At 45.7% G+C, this 27836-nt stretch overlaps 3 protein-coding genes across 5 annotated transcripts; all 3 read left to right on the top strand.

Annotated features, from left to right (window-relative positions):
* The first annotated feature begins 83 nt into the window (after positions 1-83).
* On the top strand, positions 84-10470 carry si:dkey-28b4.8 (sarcoplasmic/endoplasmic reticulum calcium ATPase 2). Of its 3 annotated transcripts, XM_062478657.1 has the most exons (24): positions 84-201; positions 401-418; positions 517-599; positions 805-909; positions 1039-1177; positions 2399-2565; positions 3043-3198; positions 3395-3536; positions 3765-3806; positions 3903-3931; positions 4468-4556; positions 4885-4987; positions 5107-5238; positions 5453-5578; positions 5653-5874; positions 5961-6072; positions 6179-6420; positions 6602-6822; positions 7055-7257; positions 7385-7470; positions 7663-7796; positions 7968-8085; positions 8261-9514; positions 9641-10470. In XM_062478657.1, the coding sequence occupies exons 1-23, from the start codon at positions 84-86 to the stop codon at positions 8594-8596; spliced, it is 3123 nt and encodes a 1040-aa protein (XP_062334641.1). In that variant the 3' UTR covers positions 8597-9514; positions 9641-10470. The 3 variants fall into 3 exon arrangements, with proteins under 3 accessions (XP_062334641.1, XP_062334639.1, XP_062334640.1); XM_062478655.1 differs by having other exon boundaries at positions 3765-3931; XM_062478656.1 differs by having other exon boundaries at positions 3765-3931; positions 9629-10470.
* Positions 10471-12175: 1705 nt separating this feature from the next.
* Positions 12176-22474, top strand: slc43a1b (solute carrier family 43 member 1b). The gene is made up of 16 exons (XM_062478658.1): positions 12176-12382; positions 14041-14196; positions 14433-14616; positions 14786-14841; positions 15040-15116; positions 17016-17108; positions 17419-17552; positions 17731-17864; positions 18609-18758; positions 19092-19127; positions 19427-19562; positions 19671-19800; positions 19968-20041; positions 20420-20543; positions 20861-22056; positions 22260-22474. The coding sequence occupies exons 2-15, from the start codon at positions 14043-14045 to the stop codon at positions 21059-21061; spliced, it is 1683 nt and encodes a 560-aa protein (XP_062334642.1). The 5' UTR covers positions 12176-12382; positions 14041-14042; the 3' UTR covers positions 21062-22056; positions 22260-22474.
* Positions 22475-22719: 245 nt separating this feature from the next.
* tmx2b (thioredoxin-related transmembrane protein 2b) lies at positions 22720-27124 on the top strand. The gene is made up of 8 exons (XM_062478038.1): positions 22720-23035; positions 23670-23730; positions 24061-24174; positions 24390-24466; positions 24549-24655; positions 24825-24890; positions 25056-25185; positions 25474-27124. The coding sequence occupies exons 1-8, from the start codon at positions 22847-22849 to the stop codon at positions 25654-25656; spliced, it is 927 nt and encodes a 308-aa protein (XP_062334022.1). The 5' UTR covers positions 22720-22846; the 3' UTR covers positions 25657-27124.
* Positions 27125-27836: the final 712 nt, after the last annotated feature.

Below are 27836 nucleotides of genomic sequence, written 5' to 3'. Positions count from 1 at the left end.
CCCCCTACCTTATTCAACCCTCCTCTCTCCAACACCCCCTCTTCTCTATTTGTTTGTCTTCCGGTCCCCCCTCTCTCTCAGGGATGGATAATGCCCATACGAAGACGGTAGAGGAGGTGTTGGGGTACTTCAGTGTAAACGAATCCACAGGCCTCAGTTGTGAGCAGCTGAGGAAGAGCAGGGAGAGATGGGGACCAAACGGTGAGACCTTGGATACCTTATTGCCTCTAACCTCTGACCTTTCATTTAATTCCTTATAACCCTTGATCTATTATTCAACCCCCTCCCCCTTAAAACACACTGACCTTGGTGACATTTGTATTCACTATTATCTTGTCATGACGCCAACTAATGTGTGTCTTTATTTCATTCTCTCTCTGTTGACTCTTGGATTTTTTAGAATTACCAGCTGAAGAAGGTAAGAGGCTTCATGTTCTCTCCCTTCTACTTACCTCCTCCTTTGTCAATCCCCCTCTCTTTGTTCTCTGTGGTGATTTTTCTCCTCTGTGTTTCCAGGAAAGTCACTATGGGAACTGGTTCTGGAGCAGTTTGAGGATCTGCTTGTCAGGATCCTTCTGCTTGCTGCATGCATCTCCTTTGTAAGGACACACACACACACACACACACACACACAAATATTAGAAGCATTCACATTTAAGATGTGCATTCTCAATCCATGTCTCCTTTGTAAGGACACACACACACAGTCACTCACCCACGCATTTATAAACACTCACACATACGCACACTCAGGGAAGCATAAACAATCAAGATTTACATTCTTCCCCTGCCTCCTCATCTTAGACTCTAGCTTGGTTCGAGGAGGGGGAGGGGACCATCACAGCCTTCGTGGAGCCCTTCGTCATTCTTCTCATCCTCATCGCTAATGCTATTGTTGGGGTCTGGCAGGTAAACAACAACACTTTGTTTATGATGAATTTGTCGATATAATATCGTTAATATTGTATTAGGCCTGTATTGGGTATTTAATAACACCATGTTTATGTATTTGTGTGTGTGTGTGTGTGCGTGCTCCAGGAGCGTAATGCTGAGAATGCCATCGAAGCTCTGAAGGAGTACGAGCCGGAGATGGGGAAGGTTTACCGCCAGGACAGGAAGAGCGTCCAGAGAGTCCGAGCCAGAGACATTGTACCTGGAGACATTGTGGAGGTGGCAGGTAAAAACTACAAATCCAACTTTCCTTTTCTGAGACGGCACTTCTGAGACGGCATACCCAGTGACTTGGAGGAGGTGGAATTTAAAAGCGACAATTTTTTTTGACATTTTCACTCTTGATTCTACCCAGTGGCTACAGGGTAGGAGGTTAGGGAATAGGAGGTTAGGGAATAGGAGCTAGGGGGAAAGGAGGCTCATTTGCAATGAAACCCTCTCCTGGAGGAATCAACTAGGGACTAGGTTGCAAGGTTGTAGGACACAAGAGAATAGGACACAAGGGACATTTTGGCACTCCAACACCAGTGTTCAATTCCAGCGAGGACTGGTTGAGTATACCATTTAGAAATAACAGTGCAACAAGATTGTTTAGTCAGCCCTTGAAACATTTTAATCTTTCTCGAAAGGATCTTTGCCCTTCTTTTGCATGCTTGATGGAAATAAACTCTCCGGTGTTTTTTGGGAAATTTGTCAGTTTTGGAAGTTTGTCAGTGGTCATGCATACACTGGCAAGACACATTACAAGAACTACAACTCCCAGGCTGGGAATCAGCCAAGGCCAAAGATCCAAACTCGTCTTCCCACCATGTTTTCTTCAGAGTATTTCTGCCCCAGATATTATCAGGGTGGTTGTAAATTCTGTGTCACTTTGAGCAGTAGCTTGGCCTGAAGGGTTTGGACTGCTGAATCCTCTAGACAATCGTCTATTTTAAACCCCTCTCAGAGTTACAGTGGAAACAGGCCTGAGTGTTATTCATGTGTGTTTATGTGTGCTTGGGCACGTGTGTGTGTGTGTGTGTGTGTGGGACTCGGTTTCTCAGTAGGGATGTTAGCAGACGTAAAGAGCATGGGAACCTCGTGACACTAGCCTTCGTTGACAGGAAACACAAGAGGACGTAATGAGCTGATGGAACACATTGTTGATGTTTTATACAACTTTCATGCTTATCTCAGTCAGTCATCTCTCATTTAAAAAATGTGACAGTTGACAGTTGGCCTCTTTGGCCGCAGGAACTTTGACCCAACTTTCACTATTCACCGATTTTCTTGTTCAATCTGTCACCTAAAAGAACATCGGAGAGATGCTATCATAAAAACGCACCTCTTTTTAAGTTACCAACAATATCTTCCTATATTCTGTTCATTTCATAATTTTGTACCGTCAATATAATTTTTGACTTTCGATAACTGATGGCCTCCACCTTCTTCTCTGTCTCCCCCTCAGTTGGTGACAAGGTTCCAGCCGACATCCGTCTGACTTCCATCCGCTCCACCACGCTGAGAGTGGACCAGTCCATTCTGACGGGGGAGTCTGTATCTGTGCTCAAACACACTGACCCTGTGCCCGACCCCCGTGCTGTCAACCAGGACAAGAAGAACATGTTGTTTTCTGTGAGTGTGTGTGTGTGTACCTCAAGTCTATGGGTATATGTGTGTTTGTATGTGCGCCTTTTTAGTTTTTCCTGGATTCTTTCATGTTTGTTTGTTTGTGTGCGTGCGTGTGCGTATGTGCTTGCGTGTGTGTGTGCGTGTGTGTGTCAGAGGGATGATTCTGCCAGTGGTCTGGCTGTTTGTTGAATAAAACATCAGTGGAATTGTAGGATAGGAGGCTCCACTCAGCTGTTCTCAGTGAGTCACCAGTGAAATGCTTTGAAGTTGGAAGGAGATAATGGAAACACACACACACACACACACACACACACACACTGCTCAACCTCAGCTGAACTTAGACAAGAGAAGATGAATTATCATTTCATACATACAAATAAACAAGAACAGGTTTAGAGCGGAAGACCAGTTTGTAACTGTAATTGTGTAAATATTCATTTTAATAAAACATTATTTTAATCGTTCATGTCGTCATGCCAGGGCACCAACATCGCGGCGGGGAGAGCCATGGGTGTTGTCGTGGCGACTGGGGTGCAAACTGAGATTGGCAAGATCAGAGATGAGATGGCCGCCACCGACCCTGAGAGAACGCCACTACAACAGAAACTGGACCAGTTTGGAGAGCAGCTGTCCAAGGTAGGGCTTATCTGGACTGGACACACTTTCTGTCTTTGTTTCTTTTTGATTTATTTCTATCCCCTTTTTTTTATTTATTTAAGCCACTTGTAGGAACCAGCCTGCTGTGTTTATGCTGTGTCTCATTAATCATCTTTCTTTCCGTCCTGTTCTCCCTCTCTCCTTATACAAACATTATGAACACACACACACACAGGTCATCAGTGTGATATGTGTGGCGGTGTGGGGGATCAATGTGGGCCACTTCAACGACCCCGTCCATGGAGGGAGCTGGCTGAGAGGAGCGGTCTACTACTTCAAGATCGCCGTGGCTCTGGCCGTGGCTGCCATCCCTGAGGGTACCTGTTCTATTCACCATCTTTCTTTCTGTCTTTCTTTTATTCTCATGTTTCTTTCTTTCACACTTTCTCTCTCTATTCATCTTTTTTTCAATGTCTCCTATTTACTCTATTCTATTATTTTTCTTGACAGCACAATTTCTGCAGATTACGTCATCATAAAACATATCTAGCCTGTCTTTCTTGGTCTCTGCACCCCATCCACCCCTTGTTCCTTTGACCCTCCAGGCCTGCCTGCTGTCATCACCACCTGCCTTGCACTGGGCACCCGGCGGATGGCCCGGAAGAACGCCATCGTCAGGTCCCTGCCTTCAGTGGAGACCCTGGGCTGCACCTCCGTCATCTGCTCCGACAAGACGGGCACCCTCACCACCAACCAGATGTCCGTCTGCCGGGTGAGACAAGGGGAGGAGGAAGGCGTGAGGGAGACTGGGGAAGGGAAGTCAGGTGGCTGAGCGGTTAGGGAATCGGGCTATTAATCAGAAGGTTGCTGCAAAATGACGTTGTGTCCTTAGGCCAGGCACTTCACCCTACTTGCCTTGGGGGGAATGTCCCTGTACTTACTGTAAGTCGCTCTGGATAAGAGCGTCTGCAAAAAAATGTAAAAAAGGTGGGAGGGAGACTGGGAACCTGAGAGGGAGGGGAGAGGAATGGTAGCTGCATGGAGAGGTAGCATGTAGACAAAATAACTGGTCCTAAAAAGGTTCCTTGAGGTACACCACAGGTCATTTTAGCCTTTGCTAATAAACCCTCTATCTAGTTTTGTGAGATCTAACCTTCTGATCTGATCCGTGCACCACAGGTCATTTTAGTCTTTGCTGATAAACCCTCTATCTAGTTTTGTGAGATCTAACCTTCTGATCTGATCCTTGACAATGAACTTCTAACCCTGTCTTAACCGTGTGTCTATGCATGTGTGTGGTGTGTGTAGTTGTTTGTGGTGGACAGCGTGTCAGGGGACCGATGTGCCCTGAGTGAGTTCTCGGTGACCGGATCTACTTACGCCCCGGAAGGGGAAGTGTGAGTGTGTTTAACCTTTGAACTTTAACCTCTCGCTGATCATGTCTTGACTACATGATGCTGACCAGTCCATTAGCTCCTCCAAATTAAAATATCACATACACAGATAACCTTAACACTGACTGTGCTTGATCATCGGCATGACTAACCTCTTTTTTTTAGAAGTTATTGACTGACTAAACTAAAAGCCGAGAACCTTTCATGATATCTTTTTATATCTCTTTTTCCCCTCTCATCTTTCTCTCCTTCTGGCCTCTTCTTTTCCTCTTTCTGGTCTCCTGTCTCATCCTGCCATCTTTGTTGCATTCTCTCGCTTGCCCTCTCCCAGGTACAAGGGTGGTGCAGCAGTGAAGTGTAGTCAGTATGAGGGGCTGGTAGAGATGGCTTCTATCTGCGCTCTCTGCAATGATTCCTCTCTTGACTACAGTGAGGTGAGCTACACCAAGTAAACTACCAAGTAGAGTACCACGTACACTACAAACTACGCTACTGCTGAGTACACCACATCTGTAGTGGACGCCTGCTGAACTGACCTTTGGTTTGTGTCCAGTCGAAAGGCGTGTTTGAGAAGGTTGGCGAGGCAACGGAGACGGCTCTGTGCTGCCTGGTGGAGAAGATGAACGTGTTCGACACGGACATGAGAGGACTGGCACCAGCAGAGAGGGCTACCGCCTGCTGCTCTGTAAGGACTGTGGGGGTGTGTGGGATGTGTGTGTGTGTGTGTGTGTGGGAGGGATGTATAAGTGTGTGTTTGTGTGTGTGTGTGTGTGGGGGGGATGTATAAGTTTGTGTGTGTGTGGGATGTATAAGTGTGTGTGTCTTTGTTGTGGTGATTGGTGTGCATGCATATCTGTGTGTGTGTTCCGTGTTACCTACAGTGCCCTTCCACTCTCCAGGTGATCAAGCAGCTGATGAAGAAGGAGCTGACGTTGGAGTTCTCCAGAGACAGGAAGTCCATGTCTGTCTTCTGCTCCCCCAACAAGCTGACCCGCTCCTCCACAGGGGCCAAGATGTTCATCAAGGTTAGGTCTCTCTCTCTCTCTCTCTCTCTCTCTCTCTCTCTCTCTCTGACCTTCGACCTCCTCCTGGCTTCTAGGGCGCCCCCGAGAGCGTGCTGGAGCGTTGCCGTTGGATACGTGTGGGTGGTGGCGCCCGCGTGGCGATGTCGACGGCCACGAGGGAGCAGCTCCAGACCACGGTCCGAGAGTGGGCGGCCGGGCGAGACACCCTCCGCTGCCTCGCCATGGCGACCAGGGACTCCCCCCCCGAACCCCGCTCCCTCAACCTGGAGAACTCAGCCGGCTTCATTGACTACGAGGTGAGAGGGTCATGTCAACCTGAAATAGGGTTACCGTACCTGTGTACTGGACTTAGTTTAAACCCTCCTTCCCACCCCCCCTCCAGTCGGACCTGACCTTCGTGGGCTGTGTGGGCATGCTGGATCCCCCCAGGAAGGAGGTACTTGGTGCAGTCCGGCAGTGTCGACAGGCGGGCATACGGGTCATCATGATCACCGGTGGGTCTGAACACGAACAAACACACAAAAACACACACACACACACTCAAAAACACACACAAACACTCTCACACTCTCCTTACACCTCTTATCCACCCCTTCCCAGGAGACAACAAGGGCACGGCCCTGTCTATCTGTCGCCGTGTTGGCATCATCACGGAGGAGGAGGAGGAGGAGGGCCAGGGGGGCCAGTTTGGGGGGGGCCTGACCGGGCGGGAGTTTGACGAGCTGCCCCCCCACCTCCAGAGACAGGCGTGTCGCACGTGTCGCTGCTTCGCCCGGGTGGAGCCCACACACAAGAGCCGCATCGTGGAGTACCTGCAGAGCCTCAACGACATCACTGCCATGGTGAGCTGGACGAGTGTGTGTGTGTTTAGAGAGAGCCTGCTTGTGTGTGTGTGAGTGTACAGAGAGACTGAATGTGTGTGTCTGTGTGTTTAGAGAGAGACTGCATGTGAGCGTGTGAGTTTTGTGTCTTACTTTGTTTCCCTTTTCTCCTCTTTCCTTCCTCCCCCCTCCCTCTCTCCAGACGGGGGATGGAGTGAACGATGCCCCGGCTCTTAAAAAGGCTGAGATCGGCATCGCCATGGGCAGCGGCACCGCCGTCGCCAAGTCGGCCTCGGAGATGATCCTGGCGGACGACAACTTCTCCACCATCGTGGCGGCCGTGGAGGAAGGCAGGGCCATCTACAACAACATGAAGCAGTTCATCAGATACCTCATCTCCTCCAACATCGGAGAGGTGGTCTGGTAAGGAGGGATGGCGCGATAGAGGAGGGATGAGGACGGATGGATAGATGAATAGATGGAGGAAGGAGGGAGCAAGGGATGGGTGAATAGATGGACGAGTGGAGGGAGGTTATTGAAATATACACACCAGATCTCTGCCCCCACTATACCTCATCTCCCCTCTCCTCGGTTCCTCTCTCCCCTCCTCTCTCCTCTCCTCCGTCCCCTCCCTCTCTCTCCTCTCCTCCTTCAGTATCTTCCTGACGGCAGCCCTCGGCATGCCCGAAGCCCTCATCCCTGTCCAGCTACTCTGGGTCAACCTGGTCACAGACGGTTTCCCAGCAACCGCCCTGGGCTTCAACCCCCCCGACCTGGACATCATGTCCCGCCCCCCCCGCTCCCCCAAGGAGGCCCTCATCTCTGGTTGGCTGTTCTGCCGCTACCTCATCATTGGCTGTGAGTATACAGGACCTCCTTGTCTCTGATGAGCTCTTCTGGACATCAATCAAGCCTTTAGAGTGCCTGATTAGTTTACAGATGGATGATTGGCTGTTTGATTGGTTGGCTGCTTTTTCTTGCCCAGGTTATGTGGGCGCGGCCACAGTAGGAGCAGCAGCCTGGTGGTTCATGGCCGCTCACGATGGGCCCAAACTCTCCTTCTACCAGCTGGTAACACCCCTTGATCTACCTCTCTTCACCCCTCTCTCCACCTCTTGTATATCCTTCCATCCCTCTCTTGTGTCTTTCTCATTCCCCTTCTCTCTCTCTCTCCTCTAATTCACCTACCAACAGGTGCACTGTATGTATACATAGGCGATAAAACCTTATTTTGACCTGCCCCCACCCCCCCCCCTCTCTTAGTCCCACTACCTCCAGTGCAGCGAGGGACACGGTGAGTTCGCCGGTGTCCAGTGCTCCGTCTTCGAGTCGCCCTACCCCATGACCATGGCCCTGTCTGTGCTCGTTACCATAGAGATGTGCAACGCCCTGAACAGGTAGGCTCAAAAACTACATCTCCCATAAGGCTTTGTTCTCCACAATCGGATCTGACAGGGTTGTTCTACTGTTCTTCGTTATGCAATGTACATTAATTATACAGTATGATTATCTGGTAATCAACCATGTTTCCCTTTGTGTGTGTGTGTGGGTGTGTGTGTGTGCGCCAGCCTGTCTGAGAACCAGTCCCTGCTGAAGATGCCTCCCTGGTCAAACCCCTGGCTGGTGGGAGCCATCTGTCTGTCCATGGCTCTGCACTTCCTCATCCTCTACGTCGACCCCCTGCCTGTAAGTTTGGCTCTGTGTGTGTGTGTGTGTGTGTGTGTATGTGTTTGAGACAGAGAAAAACTGTTTGTGTGTGCTTCTGATTGATAGAGAGTGTGTATGTGACCTCACAGACAGTATGTGATTACCTCTGACTACTCTCTCCCTCCTTCCATTCATCCGTCCATCCGTCCCTCAGGTGGTCTTCCAGATCAGGCCCCTGTCATGGCCCCAGTGGGTGGTGGTGCTGAAGATGTCACTTCCTGTCATCCTGATGGACGAGGCCCTCAAGTTCCTGGCGCGTAACTACATCGAGCCGGGCAACGACCTGGACCGCCAGGACGAGGAGAGGGAACGGCGCCGGAGGGCGGCGGCCGGACAGCCCAACGCCAACGGGGGGTTGGTGGGCGTGTTGACGGCCCCCCTGGGCCGAGCCCTTAGTGGCGTGTCGTGGTCATTCGTGCTGGTATCTGCGCCGCTATTGGTCTGGATCTACAGCCTGGACTCTGACATCACTAACATCTTCTGGGAGTGAAGAAAGGGAAGGAGGAGAAAGGGATGGAGGTGCAGGGAGGGGATAGAGAGGGGAGAGGGATGAAACGGGAGGGAAAAGTGGGAGGAGGATGATGGAGGGCAGAAAGGGAGAAGAGAGGAAGATGGGGGTGGGGGAGAAAGGGAGGGATGAAAAGAAAGAAAGATAGAAACTGAAAGTGTAGAGAGATGTGTCGTAAGATCAACAGCAGTCTGAGACAATCAGAGAAAAGGACAGAAATGAGAGAGGAGAGAGGAGAGAGAGGAGAGAGAGGAGTGAGAGGAGAGAGGAGAGAGAGGAGTGAGAGGAGAGAGGAGAGAGACAGATAGGAGAAGGAGGAAGAGGGTGGAGATCGGACTCTGTCTAACAGTAACCCTGTGTGGGTTCTCATCTTAATACTCACATTGTCTTTCAGAACCTTATTGGGTTCTGTCTGGGTTCTGAAACTTCAGCTAAGGGATCTTACAAAACTCAAGGCTTTGTTTGACCAAACCTGTCCAAAGAAACCTGTTTCTGGGATTGTTTCAATTCCTATTATACCACTAGAGTGAATATTCAGAAATATAAGTCAGTTAGACACACACAGGCATACACACAGGCACACACACATTCAACAGAATCGAATTACAAAAGGAGAAATTCACTTTTTCTTGTACCCTTTCCTGTGGTTCGTTCCCTGGAAAACTTGTGCAGGTTTGATTGAACATCGCTCTCACTTGTGTCTTGAATGCTCTCCTGTATATTTTTTTTGCTGTTGTTGTTGTTGTTGTTTTTGGGAAAGGGAGGAGTACTGTAGAATTTATTTGACATTACCATTCCACCTTCTGTTCCTTAAAGGTGCCAGACATATTCTCAGAAACGTTCTTGAAGATAAAGGAGTGACTAGTGGATGGGGAGAAGGGGAAGAACAGGGAAACAGACGTGGAGAGAGAGGGAAAGAGAGAGGGAAAGAGAGAGGGAAAGAGAGAGGGAAAGAGAGGGGGAAAGAGACAGAGAAAGAGAGGGGGGAAGAGAGAGGGGAAGAGAGAGGGGAAGAGAGAGGGGAAGAGAGAGGGGAAGAGAGAGGGGAAGAGAGAGGGGAAGAAAGGTAAAGAGCGTCCCAGTGTCGGTCACTGTCCAACAGGTCCTTCAAGTCAGCCTGAACATCAATGATCAATAATTGTCAATCAGTTTAACAGTCTCAGTTTAGCAAAGGCTTAGCAGATGCATCTTAGATGGAGGCTTTTACGCTCAAAGATAGATTAAAACTTACATTAATAATTCCTATTTCACTGCACTATACAGTTTAAAATAGCACACAAACGTCTTTCTGTTTTGAAAATGATAAATCTATGTTTTATTTTTTAAGAATGCTTTATTCTACACCTTACACAATGATGCAGTGGAGATCCCTAAGTTAAGCCCAGCCAGACTTTAGCTCTGCAGGATAACACCATTTTTATGTGCGACGATTACCGTGGTTAAATAGTGGACATAACTTCCTGTCTGAAGAGGAGAACAGATTTTCTGTAGCCTCGGGGTTAGCTGGTTTGTGCTCAATGTTCTTATCGAGTTATTTAATTTAAACGTTTTCCGTTACTGGAGTGATTGTTCATCCATAAGGTTATTTAATAAGGGCAGAGCGTCATCAAACTTGTTTCACCTCATTCTTCTCAAATGAATTTGTTTACTCTCCTTTTTTTTTTTTTTACTTGCACACAGTTGTTTTCTTCCTTTGTATTATTCTTCTTATTATTAATATTATTATTGGTATGATTGTTATTACGGTAAATTGATTAATTGATATTTTGTTTGTGGCAATTGTAGTACCCCAGGTGTGCCTGCATGGAAGATGGGGGCGCTGTTGTACAATTGAGAGAAAGTAGTGAGGGTTGTGTGTTGGGGGTTGGGGGGGTGGGGTGTGTGGGGTAGTATAGTAGAAGTATTCAGGGGTAAGAAAGAATGGAGTAGATCTGTGACGGAGAGAGGGAGGGATGGACCTAGAGGGAGGAGAGAAGCCAGTGATTAGCAGTTTCTACTCTCGTCTTCCCTCCTTTCTCAACTGAGTAGACTGTCTTCATTTGCTACCAATACGCAAAAAATAAATAAACACAAAAAAAATGAACCCTGACTGAATTTATCATGGCTGAATTATGGGAACTATTACTGTTATTTGATTACCATCTCCTGTCGTCTTTCAGACTAAATAAGGGAGTACTTTTTTGTAGAGTTTTTACCGTGGGACAACGGACTGTGTCACACTCAGTTTGTTTTAATTTGTGGGTGAAACGCTTTAACGAAAGGCAAACAACAATAAAACAGTTCATTTAAGAGGTCTTGTTTTCAGTCTCTTATTCAGCGAGCAAGGGGGTCAATAAAGTCATACTGTTCTGTACTTATGTGGGGAACAGGTAACCTTAGCAACCATTCGTATGGGAAGAGTCACACTAAATTTACTGTTGACTGACAACTTTTTATCGTAAGAAGTAATGCATTTAGAAAATATTCAATACATACTCATGCGTACTGTGCATGCTAAGATAGGGTTATGTAAGGCTTTATGAGACATGCACGAACACAGAGGGTTGGAAGTCTTGACAATGCAGAAGTTCTCAACCAAGTTATTATGAATATCTGCAAGATTATTTTATTTGACGCTACCCATCCTCATATGTCTCCAATAAGGAGCTCAGTGTAAGTTGGGTAACATTGTGACATCAGGACTGAGCCTCTTGTAACCCCCTCAGACAGCATGACTGCATTAGGTTTAAAGCCTCTGGTGCTCAATTCTGCATCATGCAATCCCTTTACCTTATCAAGGAGAATTTTGTGACAGAATGTTGATGGCATTCCATTTTAGAATCTAGTTCTATGGAAGCATAGCCTTCATTAGTCTTTATGACATCAGGTGGCAGGAGGATGTAGGGGGTTAGTCATGGTGTCGGAGGATGGGGTAAACCAAGATAGTGTAGGATAGGTATGTGTAGGGGTCACCTCCTCTTGGTCATGTTGAGAAGAAAGGGTGAGAGTTTGTGCAAAAAAAGTCTTGAAAGGTTGAAAAAATATATATGAAAAAAGTTTTGAAAGGTTGAAACAATATTTTCGAAAAAGGTTTCGAAAAAAGGTTTTGCCTCATTGATGATTACTTGATGAGATCTCTACTATACTCTACTGTACTATTGTACCCTGCTATGCTTAACTCTGTTATAGGCTTCTATGTTCTCATCTCCCCACTCCTCTCTTTTCACTGTGTATGTGAAAAAATGTGTTTCGAAAATTTGGACAGTACAGTAGAGTATAGCAGCTGAGAGTCCTCATCAAGTACTCATCAAGGAGGATAATATTCCTCTTATCAATTTCTGACGAGAATAGCAATGGAACACTTCCTGTAGTTAGAAAGCCATCCACAAGGCGGCGCTGGTAAGCAAACATTCAGTGTTTGAGGGACTGTCAATTTGGTATGCCTAATGGGGTAAAGGAATCTTTTAAAAAGTTGTGCCACGTGTAGTGTATGTGTGTGGGGGAGAGGGGGGCAAGTGGGTAATGGAACTAGGATTTGGTTTCCATTTATAGACAGATGGGAAGAGGGGGAAGGGAGGGAGGCGTTCAAACCTTGCCATACAGATATCATGAAGTTCAACTTCTGCGTAGAACACCGTCACATTGAAGTTCCGACAGACTTTGTTGTAGGTATTGAAAGACGACAAGTAAAAAATAATAAAAGCATTAGACCATTAACCTACCTCAGAAGACATATTTAAAGAAGAGAAGAAAAAAACATAATCAGAGGTAGAACTTTCAGAGACAAAAGTAAGTTTAAATTCTTTTTTATCAAATCATATATTTCTTTGAGGAAGTAGGCCTTGTCTAACACTGCATGCACATGACACGAATTTTGTTGCTCATTCATTATTTTAATGTAGGCTACGTCATTGATTAGCCAATATATATTTGTCGAGTAATCAACACATACTACTGCTTCCGTTAAATAGTTAATACGGGAAGTAGCCATTGTAAAGATAAGTGGCCTATTTTAATTTTCCGTTGTCTGAAAAGACGTAGCTACGTTTAGTCGGGACATGTTGTGTTATGTGCCTTGTCCTGCTTGAGAGACATTATTGTGTTAATAAGGATGGTGCTTGTTTTGGCAAGCACAGGTATTCTCACAGCTCCCCATGCGTAATACGCGCGCGGCCAATGGTCAAAGTGGCACCAGGACACAGCTGTCAGTTCCCATGGAGGACTAGGAAAGTTCGCGCGCGACCTAAAGCGGGAGGAAACAGCTGAGAGAGAGAGAGAGAGGGAGAGAGAGAGAGAGAGAGAGAGAGAGAGAGAGAGAGAGAGAGAGAGAGAAGGACAAAGTAAAAGAAAAATCGAGAGAGGTTGGAATGGTGTTACATTTTTCTCTAAAACAGCAACATTGATAGACGGAAGCACCTTTGACCCTCAATGTAAGCAGGCGCTACCAATTAGACATGATAAATATATAGTCATGCCAACAACTTCCCCTGCCATGTCTGAACTGATGCAATCCTTCCCAGTAACTGTCATCAACCCCGCTTTCTGACTTTTTTCATCTCTATAACTCACTCCTTTTCTACCCCCTAGTCTTTATGTTCACCTCCCTCTCAAACTCCTACCGCTGTTTTTACTGCACTTGTCTGTTACTGGGTTCTGCCCAGTGGTATTAGAGTGTTATATTATGGTTGAGCAGGTGTGTTTGTGTGGAGGGATTAGGCTCACATATACACAGCCAAACACAGTACAGACACAATAAATCACAGCACAGGTTCTGAAGACAAAAACTCTGAACAATCTTGGTATTTATTATATTATTATAAACAATTGATTACTATTTTGTTAGCTTGGCGAGTTGCTTAATGAAATCAATTTGCTAGGTTCTCTTTTCTTTAGCTTTATTAATCCCCATTAGTCTCTATGTGTGTGCGGTGGCTATTTCAGTCATTAGCAGACCCACTAAAATACACACAAACGCATGGCCACAAGGATTTCTTGTCCATGTGCCGTCAGGCAAACATCTGAATGTTTGCATAAGCACATTCAAGTGAAGTGAATTTCCTGTAGGTTTCTGCTGTAGGCCTCTCCTTTCCTCATCTCATCACTCTTCTCCTGCTCGGCTTTCCTCCTCTCCTTTCCTGCCCTGGGCATAAAGGACATGTCCTGGGAGCGTGTCCAAATAGTTTAGGGTTTTGATCCTTGTGTTTCAGAACAGTTTACTGTCATTGCTATACACGTCCCTATTTCTCTCTGTCTCGCTCCCTAATCTTACTCTCCTTCATTCTGTCTGTTTCTGAGAAGATTCGAAATCAGTTTGTTGTTACTTAGTCCTTAATGTGTCTCTCTGTCCCTATCCCCACACCACACCCTCCCTCTCCTCCCTCTCCTCCCCTCCCTTGCTCCCTTCCCCTCCTCCCTGTTGTCTCCCGACCACTCCTTCGCCCCCCCAGCCATGGCGCCCTCCCTGTCTCAGGCCTTCCGGAGGCGGTGGTGGATGGCCGTGACGGCGGTGGTGGAGAACCTGCTGTTCTCCGCTGTGCTGCTGGGCTGGGGCTCCCTTCTCATCATGCTGAAGAAAGAGGGTTTCTACTCTCACTTATGCACAGGTGGGTGGGCAAGCTTGTTACCTCAGCGAGGGCTAATCTGCCTGGTCGATGCTAAAGGATAAACATACGTGCATTGATAGTTTAGTGGCAGGGAACTATGTTGCCTAAGTGCGATTAACTCACCTTTCTTTCTCTTTTTTCATTCTTTACTACTTTTTTTTCTCTGATTCTCATTCTTTTCCCTCACTCAACTCCCTTTCTCTCACCCCTCCTCTCCACCCCTCACCGCCTCCCAGACAACGAGACGGTCGTCAGCAACGTGAGCTCCTGGGAGAGTGGTGATTGGCCGAGCTGCGTGGATCAGGAAGAGATGCTGAATCTGGGCTTTACAATTGGCTCCTTCCTGTTGAGCGCGGCCACTCTTCCTCTGGGGATCCTGATGGACAAGTTTGGGCCCCGCCCACTTCGCCTTCTCGGCAGGTATGGGACCGCATTCTTTAATCTTCCTCATCGTCATCATCACCGTAAACGTTTTAAAATGTTAACAAAGATAATGAAAATGATTATTAGGAAAATGTTACAGAGATCGAGCTAACGTCTAAACAATCCCCCCCATCATCATCCCCATCTTGTTCTATCTGTTTCGCAGTGCGTGTTTTGCGTTCTCATGTGCCCTGATTGCCGCAGCAGCCTACAACCCTGAAGGTAGGCTGCTGTCTCACCAACATTCTTTATGAGTACGATACTGAGGGTTGGCATTATTCTCTGATGCCTGAGAGGGTATCTGGTAATAACCTGTTGATCGAGTCTTTGCTTGTCAATCATATCGCGAGAGCTCGTTTGAGTGAAATGATTGATCCATCATCCCCTTCAACCCCCTTCTTCTTCCTCCTCCTCTCCCAGACTTGTCGGTCCTCATCTTCATTGCTGTCTCATTTAACGGCTTTGGTGGTATCTGCCTCACCTTCACCTCTCTGACGGTAAAACACGCACAGACGCACACACACACACACACGGTTAGACTAACACGTAACACACTGAACAAGTAAGTTCACAGAAGCAGTAAACATGACATACATATATGTTGCTGTCACTCACATACACACGCATATATTTAAATTTGTGTTACATGATGCAATAGGTTCCTAATAACGTGCCTAGAAGTGTGTGTGTGTGCTTGGAGGCATGTTTGTGTGGGCGCATTTATTTTGGCCGCAACTAGACACATGCTGTTCTGCCTTGGGGCTAAAATGCTGGCATGTGTTCCTCAACCAATCACATCTCTGATCTGTCTTCACGCCCTCCCCTTGCCCCCACCCCCTCTCCAAACCTGCCCAAAACACATAATGACACACTACACTCTTTCTCTCTCTCTTTCTAACTCTTCCTTTCCATATTGTTCCCTCTTTCCGACAGTTTCTTTCACTCCCCTGTCCTGTTCCTCTCATCTCCTCTTCAGGACTTCTAGAATGTAGTCAACGTTCTGACTCTAACTTTAGAATTCTCTGGTCTTTCTTTAGCCTCCTTCCTCCTTTCCTCTCTCCCAGTCTATCTGTCTCTGTTTTCCTCCCTTGCTCTATCTGTTTTGAGCTATCCTTATTTGAATCTATTGGGAAATTGCTAAGTAGGTTAGTGTGTGTACACATTTTTAGGTGTGTTTTGATTTGTGGATGTGTGTGTGTGTATGAGAGTATTTATATGTGTGTCTATCATTAGATGTTACCTGAACCGAGGGATCTTTCCTGTCTATTAAATTACATGTCACCCATACTGTCTATCTGTCTGCCCACTTGTCTGCCTGTCTGTCCACCTACCTACCTGCATGCTTTCCTGTGTTTGTGTGTGTTTGTGTGTGTTTGTGTGTGTTTGTGTGTGTGTGTGTTATATCTCCCTGTCCTGGTACAACTGTCTATACTTGCTGTCAAAACCTGGAGCAAGCACACCCTTGGAAGGAGAGAGAGACATAAAGAGTTGTAAAGAGGAGTCAGAGGGAAAGGTGGAAAACCAGAGGGAGAGTGCTAAGGATGGAAAGAGAGAGCGTAGTAAGAGAAGGAAGCATGGAAAAACATTTGATAGAAATAGGTGAGGAGAGGAAGAGAAAGGGGGATGACGAGAAGGACAAGAGAACGAGAGAATGATGGCCTTAGTTGAACTTAGAAACCACAGCCAAATAGTACACACATACACTTTGATCCTGCTGTTCATATCAACACCACTGACGATATGTCTGTGTTCATGGGGTTTATGTCTATGTTTTAAATAGCAAGACCTGCAGTGTTTTTTAAGCGGGAAAGGCACCCAGACAAACAGAGATGTCCTGTCATGCATATTGCTTCTGGGACAGAGAGGGGATATGTATTATTAACTGAATGGTCTGTATGAGTGTGTGTCTAAACTGGCACTTTATCATTGACTCAATGGGAAAGGGTATGACACAGCTCTTAGCATGGACTATTTGAACTATTTGCTACTTATTTTTCTGCACAGAAAACACATTAGTTGTCGTTTTTTCTCATCTCGCTCTGTGCTGTTGGACACACCCCATTCCTACAACATGTCAGATCGTGGCTGTGCATTCCTAGTCACAGAGCTTACACAGACACTAAAGTAGTGTGCGTGTGTGTTTGTGTTAAACTGTGTGTTTCTCTGCATCTCCCACATCAGAGCAGATCACATGGCCACCTGCTGGTCAACTTGTAGAACGGCAGCCTGCACAAACATTTTCCACTTACTGTGATGGATGAATGCTTACAGTCCCTGTTTTACTTTCCACATTCTTATCCCCTCTTTTTCTCCATCTCTCTCTCTCTCCAACCCCCTCTCTTCACCCACACTCTTCTCTCTCTCCCCCTCTCTCCTTCCCACTCTCTCTCCTCTAGCTACCTAACATGTTTGGGAATGTGCGGTCCACCATCTTGTCCATCATGATTGGTTCCTATGCCTCCTCAGCCGTCACCTTCCCAGGGGTCAAAGTAAGAGAGTCAACTGAGTGTGCTTGATTTGACTCACACTCAGCACTTACAGGGTTGAAATGTTGATCTTATTACAGTGGGTAAGACTAAATAAGTGCAGTCAAGTTTTTAGCTGTGTTTGAAAATAGAAGTTGACCCTACAAAAGTGTCCCACATGGAGTTGAGTCTGATTTTTGTGTTTTTGCTCTTGTCCCCTTCTCTCTCTTTCCCTCCCTCTCTCTCCCCTTCTCTCTCCTCTTTCCCTTCCTCTCTCTCCCCTTTTCTCTCCTCTTTCCCTCCCTCTCTCTCCCCTTCTCTCTCCTCTCTCCAGTTGATCTATGACATGGGTGTGTCCTTCAGGGTAATCATGTGGGTGTGGGCGGGGATGGCCTGCCTTGTCTTCCTCAACTGCTTTGTCAATTGGCCATCAGAATCTTTCCCCGCCCCTGAGGACATCAGATACACGTCAGTATCCATGACACCCCAATCATCATCATCATCATCCTCATCCTATTTAAATATTGTCACAGTATACACCAACTAGTTTGTATCTGAACAAATTCAGTAACCTTTCTACCACTCTTCTTGATCCCTCTTTTGAAATTATCACTCTTTTTTGCTTCTATTTCTGTCTTATTCTCAGTAAAAAGGTGAAGCTGACGAGTATTGTCATGGACGACAAGCTGACAGGTGACCGCTTCTGCAATCACAAAACCAGTCTTGAGGAAGGCATGGGCCTCAAGAACGGAGAACCGGGCCCTGGCTCAGAACAGAACGGTATGTCTTCTATGCAGGGTGAGGAACCAACCTTAGAATCACACAAAACAAGATAGAAGGAGCAAGACAGACTGGATGTTCTATCACCCAATCGAGACACAGATTTGAGTCTTTTAACCCTCGTGCTGCCTTCGGGTCACATGACCCAAAGGTTCATAACGAACCATCGTTGTGTTTACCCAATTTTACCCAATACAAAAACAAATTAAAATAATTTTCTTTTAACCTTTGCAATGTGGGGGGTCTGAGACAGCCTAGCTGTTAAAAGAAAATGCTTCACTTTGTCTTTGTATGCGGTAAATCTGTCGCAATACGACGGTGGGTCACAATGACTGATGGGTCAGAATGACCCGAAGATAACACAAGGGTTAAAATCTAATCAAGTGTGATAGAATGGAGTAAAACATTTAGCAGACGCTCTTATCCAGAGCGACTTACAGTAAGTACAGGGACATTCCCCCAAGGCAAGCAGGGTGAAGTGCCTTTCCCAAGGACACAACGTCAGTTTGCATGACCGGGAATCGAACTGGCAACCTTCGGATTACTAGCCCGATTCCCTAACCGCTCAGCCACCTGACTCCCATAGAAACCATAGAACTGCAAAATAAACAATAGATGTAGAACCCGAGAACCCAGTATAACTTACATTGAACAACCTAACAGAACGTGACAGAACAGTCACTTATCAGGTCAACTATTTCGGCAGCCAGACTCATAGCCCTGCCCTTTCTTGTGTGACATCAGAGGGGTCTCCACCATTCAGACGCTCTGTCTGCTCGCCCATCTTTCTCTGGAGTATCATCACTATGGCGATGACGCAGCTGCGCATCATCTTCTTCATGGGCGCCATGAACAAGATGCTGGAGTTCCTGGTCATCCACGGCGACCCGCACCGTAAGACCCATGTACACCCACAATACAGGTCTATAGGTGGACCACTTATATTTCAGTGTTCTGAAAGAGTTTACAACCTTTATTGACTTACATTTACATTACATTTTACATTTAGTCATTTAGCAGACGCTTTTATCCAGAGCGACTTACAGTAAGTACAGGGACATCCCCCCGAGGCAAGTAGGGTGAAGTGCCTTGCCCAAGGACACAACGTCATTTGACTCGGCCGGGAATCGAACTGGCATCCTTCAGATTACTAGCCCGACTCCCTCACCGCTCAGCCACCTGACTTGTCTGCCTGTCTGTCTGCCTGCTTGTCTGTCTCACCTGCAGCTTCTGACGAGTTGGTGGAGGAGGCGGAGAAGCAAGGTGAGTGACAGTCTGGAAGAGAGAGGGGGAAGTTCCAGCAATAGAAATCCATCTAAATTAGTTAGAGGATGGTCTCTGATTATGTTTGTTTGTGAATCCTAGATTGACATGTGTATCAGTGCTTAGGTTTATTGTTTACAAATAATTCACAAACTAAATGTATGTATGCTTGCATGCTTGTGGGTGTGGCTGTATGTGTGTGTGTATGTGTGCATGCATTTGTGTGTGTGTGCGTGAGTGTGTGTATGTATCTGCATGTGTGTGTGCATGCTTTTGTGTGTGTGTGTGCTTGTCCTTAGTGGGTTTGTATGCGTCAATCTTTGGAACCCTGCAGCTGCTGTGTTTGCTCACCTGTCCTCTGATTGGCTACATCATGGACTGGAGGATGAAGGAGTGTGAGGTTGAGGGCGCCACACAGTCTGAGACTGTGAAGAGGTAGGTGTGTGTGTGTGTGTGTATGTGTGTGTGTGTGTGTGACTGTGTCAGGAGGATTGTCCTAGAGTAAAGATAAGATAAACATTTTTCACTTGTTTGACTCTCCAGCCAACCAGAGCCTCCAAAGAGAGACAGGAAGATCCAGAAATTGACCAATGCCATCCGAGCTTTCATTTTCACCAACCTCCTGTTGGTCACCTTTGGAATTCTCTCCCTCGTAGATAATCTACCGCTTCAGGTGTGAACACACACACATATATATGTATATATAAATATGGAAACGTCACCTACATGGATGATTGCCGTTTTTTACTTTCTTCCTCCTACTCTCTCCCTCTCCCTCTCTCTCTCTCTCCCTCCATTCCTCTCTCTCTCCCTCCCCCTGTCCCTACCTCTCTCACTCAGGTGGTCTCTTTCATCCTCCACACGGTGGTCCGAGGTTTCGCCCACTCCTGCTGTGGAGGTCTCTACGCTGCTGTGTAAGTACTGACTCAGGACCAGCTCTAATCACAGTTTACATACTGCTGATGAAGGCGAGGACCAGCGATAATCACAGTTTACATACAGCTGATGAAGGCCAGGACCAGCAATAATAGCTTAAATACAACTGGCCCAGGACCAGCTCTAATCAGTTTACATACATCAAAACTTGTAGAACCTGCTTAAAAAATGTAATACCCACCGTACTTTCTATATGCACGATGTACTTAAGTTTCTACATGCACTATTTAAGGTCGTTTTGGACAAAAGTGTGACGTAAAATGTAATATCTTATCTGATCAACGTCATCCCCTCCCACACCACCACAATTGAGAACCACAGTTCTAATTGGCCACTGTGTCCCCGCCCCTCTCCAGATACCCGGCCAATCACTTTGGGACGTTGACAGGGCTGCAGTCTATGATCAGCGCTTTGTTTGCTCTGCTGCAACAACCTCTCTTCATGGTCATGGTGGGACAGCTCAATGGAGACCCATACTGGGTGAGACACACACCGCATACACACGCATACACACACACACACACACACAGACACACACATTGCATACACACACAGATACACACACACCGCATACACACGTGTACACACACACATATTCTGAAAAATACACTTAGTCACACACTTGCAGGCATATTCCCTCACATTCAAATATGAATACTAGCATGAGTGAATGCAGGGGCCAACTGGTACATACACACAAACATCCATATACCAATACATCTACTTACATTATGGAAAACAGACCTCACTGAACCATCTTCCTTCACAACGGTGTTTCTCTCTTCTCCAATCAACAGATCAACTTATCCCTGCTCCTCTTCTCATTGGCCGGCTTCCTGTTGCCAGGATACCTGTTCTATCACCGTAGGAACCTCATGCGGGAGAAGGCGGAGCGTGAGAAGGAGGCCGCAAACCAATCGGCGAGCGTGGCTCAAAGCCAATCAGAAAACGGACATCTAAAAAATCCAACCAATGGGAACATTGGTTCTGAGATATAGAAAGTCCAACTTTGGAAGTATGCTATCCCACAACAGCCATTTGGATAGCCATTCTTTGTTGTTGGACGCATTTCAAGTGGGGATCAACACAAGAAACTCTCTACACACCTAGCAACCAAACATTAAATGCCTTTAGAAAATGGACTTTTAGCTATTAACTATTTTAGCTAATGTTACATTTACACCTATGATGAACACGGTGATATTCATCTTAATCTCAGTTTACTGCAACACACACAGTAAGAATGATGACCTCAAGGTCACCCTTCCAACAATCAAACACATGTATTTCAGTTTATCCTGTTTAAACAGGAAGTAAGTCTCTATAGCCACCAGGCTTGCAGGTGTTACATTAACTACCTCCCCCACTTAACCTTCACCACAAACAGTTCATTTATTTTGGCCCAGCCTCCAACTTGGTGGAACTCCTGTTTATTTATTTTTCTGTCTTTTGTTCGTCGTTGTCTCTTTCCTTCTCTACCATTGCTGATTCATCTGTCCAAATGCATTTATTTCTCTGTGTGCCAATGTTGACAGGCTTGGTTTAGGTCCTACTCAGAAACAACCCTTAGGCTCTGGTCCTTAGACACAGCTGGAAGAATCTGCGTATCAGAAAGCAAGATGATGGACAGCGTATTTGCTGTTTATTACAATCCATTCCACTCATATCCATAAGTAGACACAGGAAGATCTAGAGGTCTACAGGAGTAAAGCCTAGAGGTTGTTTTTGGATAAAAAATTATTGTAAGGATGATTTATGGTATTGGAGAAGCCTAATGTTTCTTTAGGAAAAAATCATTCAGTAGTATTACTAAATGATTGTGAAATAAATAAATGCCTGTGGAATGTTGGGGTTTGTTTCGAGGTTGAAACCGGCCCCATTGCTGCTACTTGATCCCAGTCTGTGAATGGTGATCCATAAGCAAGCTGTGCACTAGCCAAATACAGTATATTTACCTTAGAGTGTTCCCAATGCAAATGCTTAGTATGAATGTGTAACAGACGTGGTCTTGCAAGCTCCGTCAGAGGTATCGGGCAAATCGTCCCGCACTGGGTTGGAACTTACCACCTCTGGCTTCCCAAGCGCCACCACTACCAACTACGCCAACGAAAAGCTAGCTATTCGTTGATGCGGGTGGCCTGTTACATACCTGAGGAGTGAGTTTCACCGATACACATCGGCTACAAATGCACACAGAATAGATATAAAAAGCACTAGTATTTTACTAAATAAATGAAAAATGTAAGCCTATGATAGAATGTTGCTAAGGCTAAGCCAGCCACTGTAGCACTCTCTGTTTCACAATCAGGCCTTTAAGTTAGTACTGTGTATTGTATTTAAGTATTGTTTACTTAATAGTGTAGATTGTTTTGATTCATGCTAACGCTATTAAATTTGAGATGTAATATGTGTCTGCTCTCGATTATGTTGTACTGTACTTGTCCTCCAAGGGCCTGTGTTTTTAGACTTGTTACCAAAAGTGCAATCTGTTTTCATTAAACTCAGCGTCGAATCGTAGAAAATGGAGAGGTCCCATCTTCCTGTATCCGCCCTCTTCTAGATCTCAGAGCCAATCGCAAAGCAATAGGTATCTTAACTAGCCAATCATTTATATTTGTCCGCGATGACCTCCGCACTTGCTTCCGCCCCTTTAATTCAGGTTGTATGTATTGGCCGACTGAAAATACAGTTAGCGGTCGCACTGTTAGTTCAACATTGCACCACATTGCGAGGACGGCCTCGCATCCCCTTTCTTCTTCTGCGCTATTTGTGTATCTTAGGAAATGGCTTTATTGACCCCTCTCCTCGCGTTCCTCTACCACTTGCCGTTAGTGTACAAGTGGCTGCTAAAACCGTATTATGTCTCGTCGCTTTTCATGTCGATAGCTTTCCTAGCAGTCCGCAAGACTCCAGGAATCTGCGACCATCTTTCGACACAACGAGAGGATGGCAATCCTTGTGACTTTGACTGGGTCAGTACCGAAGGGTGTGGAAATGGTTATTAAAACAAACGTAGCAAATGCGGGGTGGTTAGAGAGATATGGCAAATGGGCCCTGGAATTAGCATTACAAGCTAAAAGCTGACGCAGCCTAGTTAACCAGTATAGTACTAGCTGTAACTCCGTACAATTGGTGACTGATGGCTACGCTAGCTAGCCAGCTAATGTGTGGTTGCCATATGCCATCAACATCCTACTCGTGAGTTTAACTCAAGTCTGATGGATGGGAGGACAGTTTCGCCCTGCTCCTCTCAAGATTATCCTTCGGTTTCGGATGTATTTGTGAACGGGTGTTTAGATGGACAGGACAGAACATGACGGGTGATAGGAGCAGGTGCACACCCATCTGAACGGATGCTAGCCGGGCCAGTGCTATGTCACTGCGGAGCTTTTATGGATGCTAAAGCGGCCTTGTAGTGGTGAATATATAGCAAGGTAGCCAAATGACGCTGGGTAGGTAAGTAGCAACAGAGAAGGGAGGTTTTATTTTACAGGACTGCGTGTTTAATATAACAGTACTCCATAGTACGTTTTTACTAGTCTGTGCCTTCAGTTTCATGAAATGTGTGTGTTTGTCAGTGATGGTTACTGTTTATCTCGTCCTCAGAGAGAGGTGGAGGTCCTCATGTTTCTCAGCGCCATTGTCATGATGAAGAACAGGAGAGCCAGTAAGTAGGGGTTTCGTTCTTGGATGCGACACACTCCTCACAGCTCGTCATACCACCTAAGCTAGTGTTCATGGAGATTTGATAGGTTAAACTCTAGTGTGGTTGTTGGGACACGTCGGAAAGAGTTGTTTTGTAAACAAGGAGTTTAGAGATGGTCCGGGAAAGGGTCTGAGACTGTTTTGTGTTTGTCGTTGACACTTTCTTATCTGTGCTTTTATGTTTGGCCATTGTTCCTTTGTTATTGTTCACATCTTCTCCTGATACCTATTCTTAATTTCACTCAGTTGTTTTCTTCTGTAATACTTTATCTTCACCCTCCTCCCCCCACAGTCACGGTGGAACAGCATGTAGGGAACATCATCCTCTTCAGCAAGGTGGCCAACGTCATCCTCTTCTTCCGACTAGACATCCGTATGGGCCTACTATACCTCACCCTCTGCATCGGTCAGTGCACACACACACACACACACCTTAAGGTATCAACCGCAAACACTCACACACACTCACTGCATCAGTACACACACACAATAATACATCACCTGCATTGGCCTGTAACCCCCTCCACACACACACGCACACGCACACACACACACACACACACACACACACACACACACGCGCATACCGACTCAGTGCTCTGGTGTGATTGTGTGTTTCAGTGCTCCTGATGACTTGCAAGCCTCCTCTCTACATGGGCCCTGAGTACATCAAATACTTCAGCGACAAAACCATAGAGGTGAGCTCCATACATTCGTCCTCTCCGTAGAGCCTGCCCTAGTGGAACACGCAGCGTAACAATGTGGTGTGTGTGTTTGCAGGATGAGTTGGAAAGAGATAACCGTGTGACCTGGATTGTAGAGTTCTTTGCCAACTGGTCTCCTGAGTGCCAGTCCTTCGCTTCTGTCTACGCAGATCTGTCGCTCAAGTAAGACCATGCACACACACACACACACATCATCACAGCTTCCTATTACGAAATGACAGCTAGTTACACATACCATGAAAAACACACAGTCCTATCTCCCACTTCTAAATGAAGCAGTGTGTCCGAGTTTGACCAGGAATTGCAGAGTAAACTCTGTAACTTTTCACAGGTACAACTGTACCGGGCTGAAGTTTGGCAAGGTGGACATCGGCAGATATGGAGACGTTTCTAAGACGTAGGTGTCTGTCGCTCTGTCTGTTGCTCTGTGTCTGTCTGTCAACCAACTCACCAGTCACCTAAGACCATATTTTCTCCTTCTTTACTTCCTCACTTTTATCTCTCTGTCTCTCCCACTCCATTTCCCTCCCCTTTATGCCCATACTCCTCCCCCCTCTCCCAGGTACAAGGTCAGCACCTCCCCCCTGTCCAAGCAGCTGCCCTCTCTGGTGCTCTTCCAGGGGGGGAAGGAAGTAATGAGGCGCCCCCAGGTGGACAAGAAGGGAAGGGCTGTGTCCTGGACCTTCACTGAGGTGAGAGACAAGCACACACTCACGCCCATGTTTATTTATAGTGTGTGGCCAGGTAGATGGAGTCATATATATATATATATATATATATATATATATATATATATATATATATATATATATATATATGACTCCATCTACCTGCACACGTGATACTAGCCCACTCCATCCATAGATATATATAAAGGTCTTTTATATATATAAAAGACCTTTATATATATCTATGGATGGAGTGGGCTAGTATCACGTGTGCACACACACAGACGCCTGTAACCCAGCCTGTGTCATCAGGAGAACATCATCCGTGAGTTCAACCTGAACGAGCTGTACCAGAAGTCCAAGAAGCTCTCAAAGAACAAGGGTGACCATGGCGACAAGCTGAGCGAATCACAGTTCCCGCCTGTCCCCGAGGAGGAGGAGCCAGAGGCAGAGGTCGATGCCCAGGAGGAGACAGAGACCAAGAAAGACAAATAGAATCTCTTGGGGCCCTGGGAGAATGTGGTGACATCACAATGGGACTGGGTGGTGTTATGCAAATGCAGAGCGAGGCAGTAGAAGGCGTGTCGTTGCAAGGGAACATCGTTGATTGTGATTTTGTTGTTTTCCTTAATTCTTTTCAATTTTGCAATGGATTTTGAGTTGCAAAACCAGTTTTGATGATTGTTTATGCATTAATATGTTTGATATGTTAATATAAACTAACTTAAATTTTGCTTACTTCCATTAGTTTAAATTACATTGTTTCACTACCAAGTCCCTGGAGCCTCAAAGCTCAGGTTTGCACTTCTACACCGAAACCATTCCTTTATTTAAAACAAAAATATTCAGCTTACTTGCCCTGTCAGGTAAACAATTTCAAGTGCACCCATCGACATATTAGATGTGTAGATGTAATGGACCAATGGCAGACTTTGGCACAGAGGCATGTCATGCCAGTCAATCTGAGTCACTTTCAAGTGCAACATGCTTATCTATTGGTATACAAATGTGTCATGTTACCTACCTCCATTGATGATGATGATGAAGACGATTAAGATGGTTTTCTGCTGTGTGTTTTTTGTGTTAACGAGTCCTAAAGACACATTTTACCCAAGAACGGTTTCTTCTAAATGTTCTAGTGTAGTCTCTACTCTGGGCGCTACTGTGTTCTACTGTATGTCTGTTCCACTGGCTGCATGTCTGTTCCAACATGCGTCCTATCATCTTTATCATCTAGTCACATGATCGTGGCTTGTTTAGGTCCTTACAACACTGGAAGGAAGATGAGGGATGGAAGGAGAGTGGTGGAGGGAGGGAGAGAGGCTAGGTGATACATTCCCCATCAACTAAACGTCCATTTTGTTGCTCCTATGCTTCAATCAAGTGCTTCTCTCTGAATATGGTCTCTTCCTTCCTCTGCTCCATCTCTCTGTCTCTCCTCCTGGTTCAGTGACTTTCCTCTGCTTTGTGAGCTCAACAATGTGACTTATCCAGAGTTTCTTATTTTATAAAACCTGTTATGTTTTTTGTAAACCAGTAACTTTTAACACATTATTTCTTTCCATGCTGTTTTACAGTGTGTCATTTGGTGTTGTGGAACATATTTCTTTTTCATTCACGTTTGAATTTTCAATAAAACCAACTGTCCTTTTTCTCTTCCTCTTGAATAATCTGACTAGACTGAATGGGGGGTCAGAGGTTTTGTGGAGCACATGTCCTATCAGATATTCAAGGGGCAGACAAGGGAAATATTTTTCATAGAATTCCATGAGAATGTTGGAATCCTGCAGCTCATCTGGAAGTTCTATCCTGAATGTGAGTCCCTGTCTGTGTATGATATGATCCTGCTGGGAATGTGAGTCCCTGTCTGTGTATGATATGATCCTGCTCGGAGTGAACCTAGTTGAGTATTTGGTTACTTGGGGATCCAAGTTTTTTCATGCAATAAATAAATGTGCACGTACATTGAGAACAGTTTGTGTGTGTAACGAGCTACAATAGTCCATATCATTTACCCTCAGTATTACACATGCCATGTTCCTCAGTATCACATCTACTGTAGCAAAGCAAAAATCGATCAACAAATGAGTGAAAGGAATACGTGATAAAAAAATGGAAAAATATTAGGGGCATAGTGCTATATTTACCTATGTGAGTATACAGTCAGGATGCACATACTATTGGGGGCTAGGGTTCGAATCCCATTTCAGCCACTGAACAAAAAGGCATAAAAAGCTAAATGGTACATGCACACAAAGGAGTAATTGTTTTGAGTGTAACTGTTTTACAATAATAGTTTTTACAGCACTGTTGATCTCACACTGGGTACGTTAGTCTCGAGTAAATTATACTTAAAATCTGATCTTTCAATGATACAGGGGACCAGGTAAAGAGTACATTCAGTTATCTTTATTCAGTTTTGAGGAGCACATTTTCAGTTCATATTTAACACAAAATCAGTACAACGGGTTTCATTAAAGCTAGTAGTCTCCCCCGCGATGAAGACAAACATTACAGCAAATGATAAGTGCAGTTGCGTGTAAGGAGAGGAAGTAAAAACATAGTTGTTTATTTAGATGGTTTCAAACTAGTGTTGAGAGACGGTTGGAATAGTGGATGGCACAGCATCAGCCCACAGCAGCAATGTGGGGAGACTACTATTGAAAAGCCAAAAT

Source organism: Osmerus eperlanus, chromosome 14 (assembly GCF_963692335.1).
Source record: "Osmerus eperlanus chromosome 14, fOsmEpe2.1, whole genome shotgun sequence".
Taxonomy (NCBI): Eukaryota; Metazoa; Chordata; class Actinopteri; order Osmeriformes; family Osmeridae; genus Osmerus; species Osmerus eperlanus.
This window is presented reverse-complemented; position numbering and strand designations above follow the sequence as displayed.

Excerpts from the sequence above, each read along its gene's own strand:
- slc43a1b (XM_062478658.1), top strand. The coding sequence starts at position 14,043 with ATGGCGCCCTCCCTGTCTCAGGCCTTCCGGAGGCGGTGGTGGATGGCC. Across the intron at positions 19,801-19,967 it reads TAGATAATCTACCGCTTCAG|GTGGTCTCTTTCATCCTCCA; the intron begins GTGTGAACACAC and ends TCTCTCACTCAG. Across the intron at positions 20,042-20,419 it reads GGAGGTCTCTACGCTGCTGT|ATACCCGGCCAATCACTTTG; the intron begins GTAAGTACTGAC and ends GCCCCTCTCCAG.
- tmx2b (XM_062478038.1), top strand. The coding sequence starts at position 22,847 with ATGGCTTTATTGACCCCTCTCCTCGCGTTCCTCTACCACTTGCCGTTA. Across the intron at positions 24,175-24,389 it reads ATACCTCACCCTCTGCATCG|TGCTCCTGATGACTTGCAAG; the intron begins GTCAGTGCACAC and ends TGTGTGTTTCAG. Across the intron at positions 24,656-24,824 it reads TACGCAGATCTGTCGCTCAA|GTACAACTGTACCGGGCTGA; the intron begins GTAAGACCATGC and ends AACTTTTCACAG.
- si:dkey-28b4.8 (XM_062478655.1), top strand. The coding sequence starts at position 84 with ATGGATAATGCCCATACGAAGACGGTAGAGGAGGTGTTGGGGTACTTC. Across the intron at positions 6,823-7,054 it reads AACATCGGAGAGGTGGTCTG|TATCTTCCTGACGGCAGCCC; the intron begins GTAAGGAGGGAT and ends CTCCTCCTTCAG. Across the intron at positions 7,258-7,384 it reads CCGCTACCTCATCATTGGCT|GTTATGTGGGCGCGGCCACA; the intron begins GTGAGTATACAG and ends TTTCTTGCCCAG.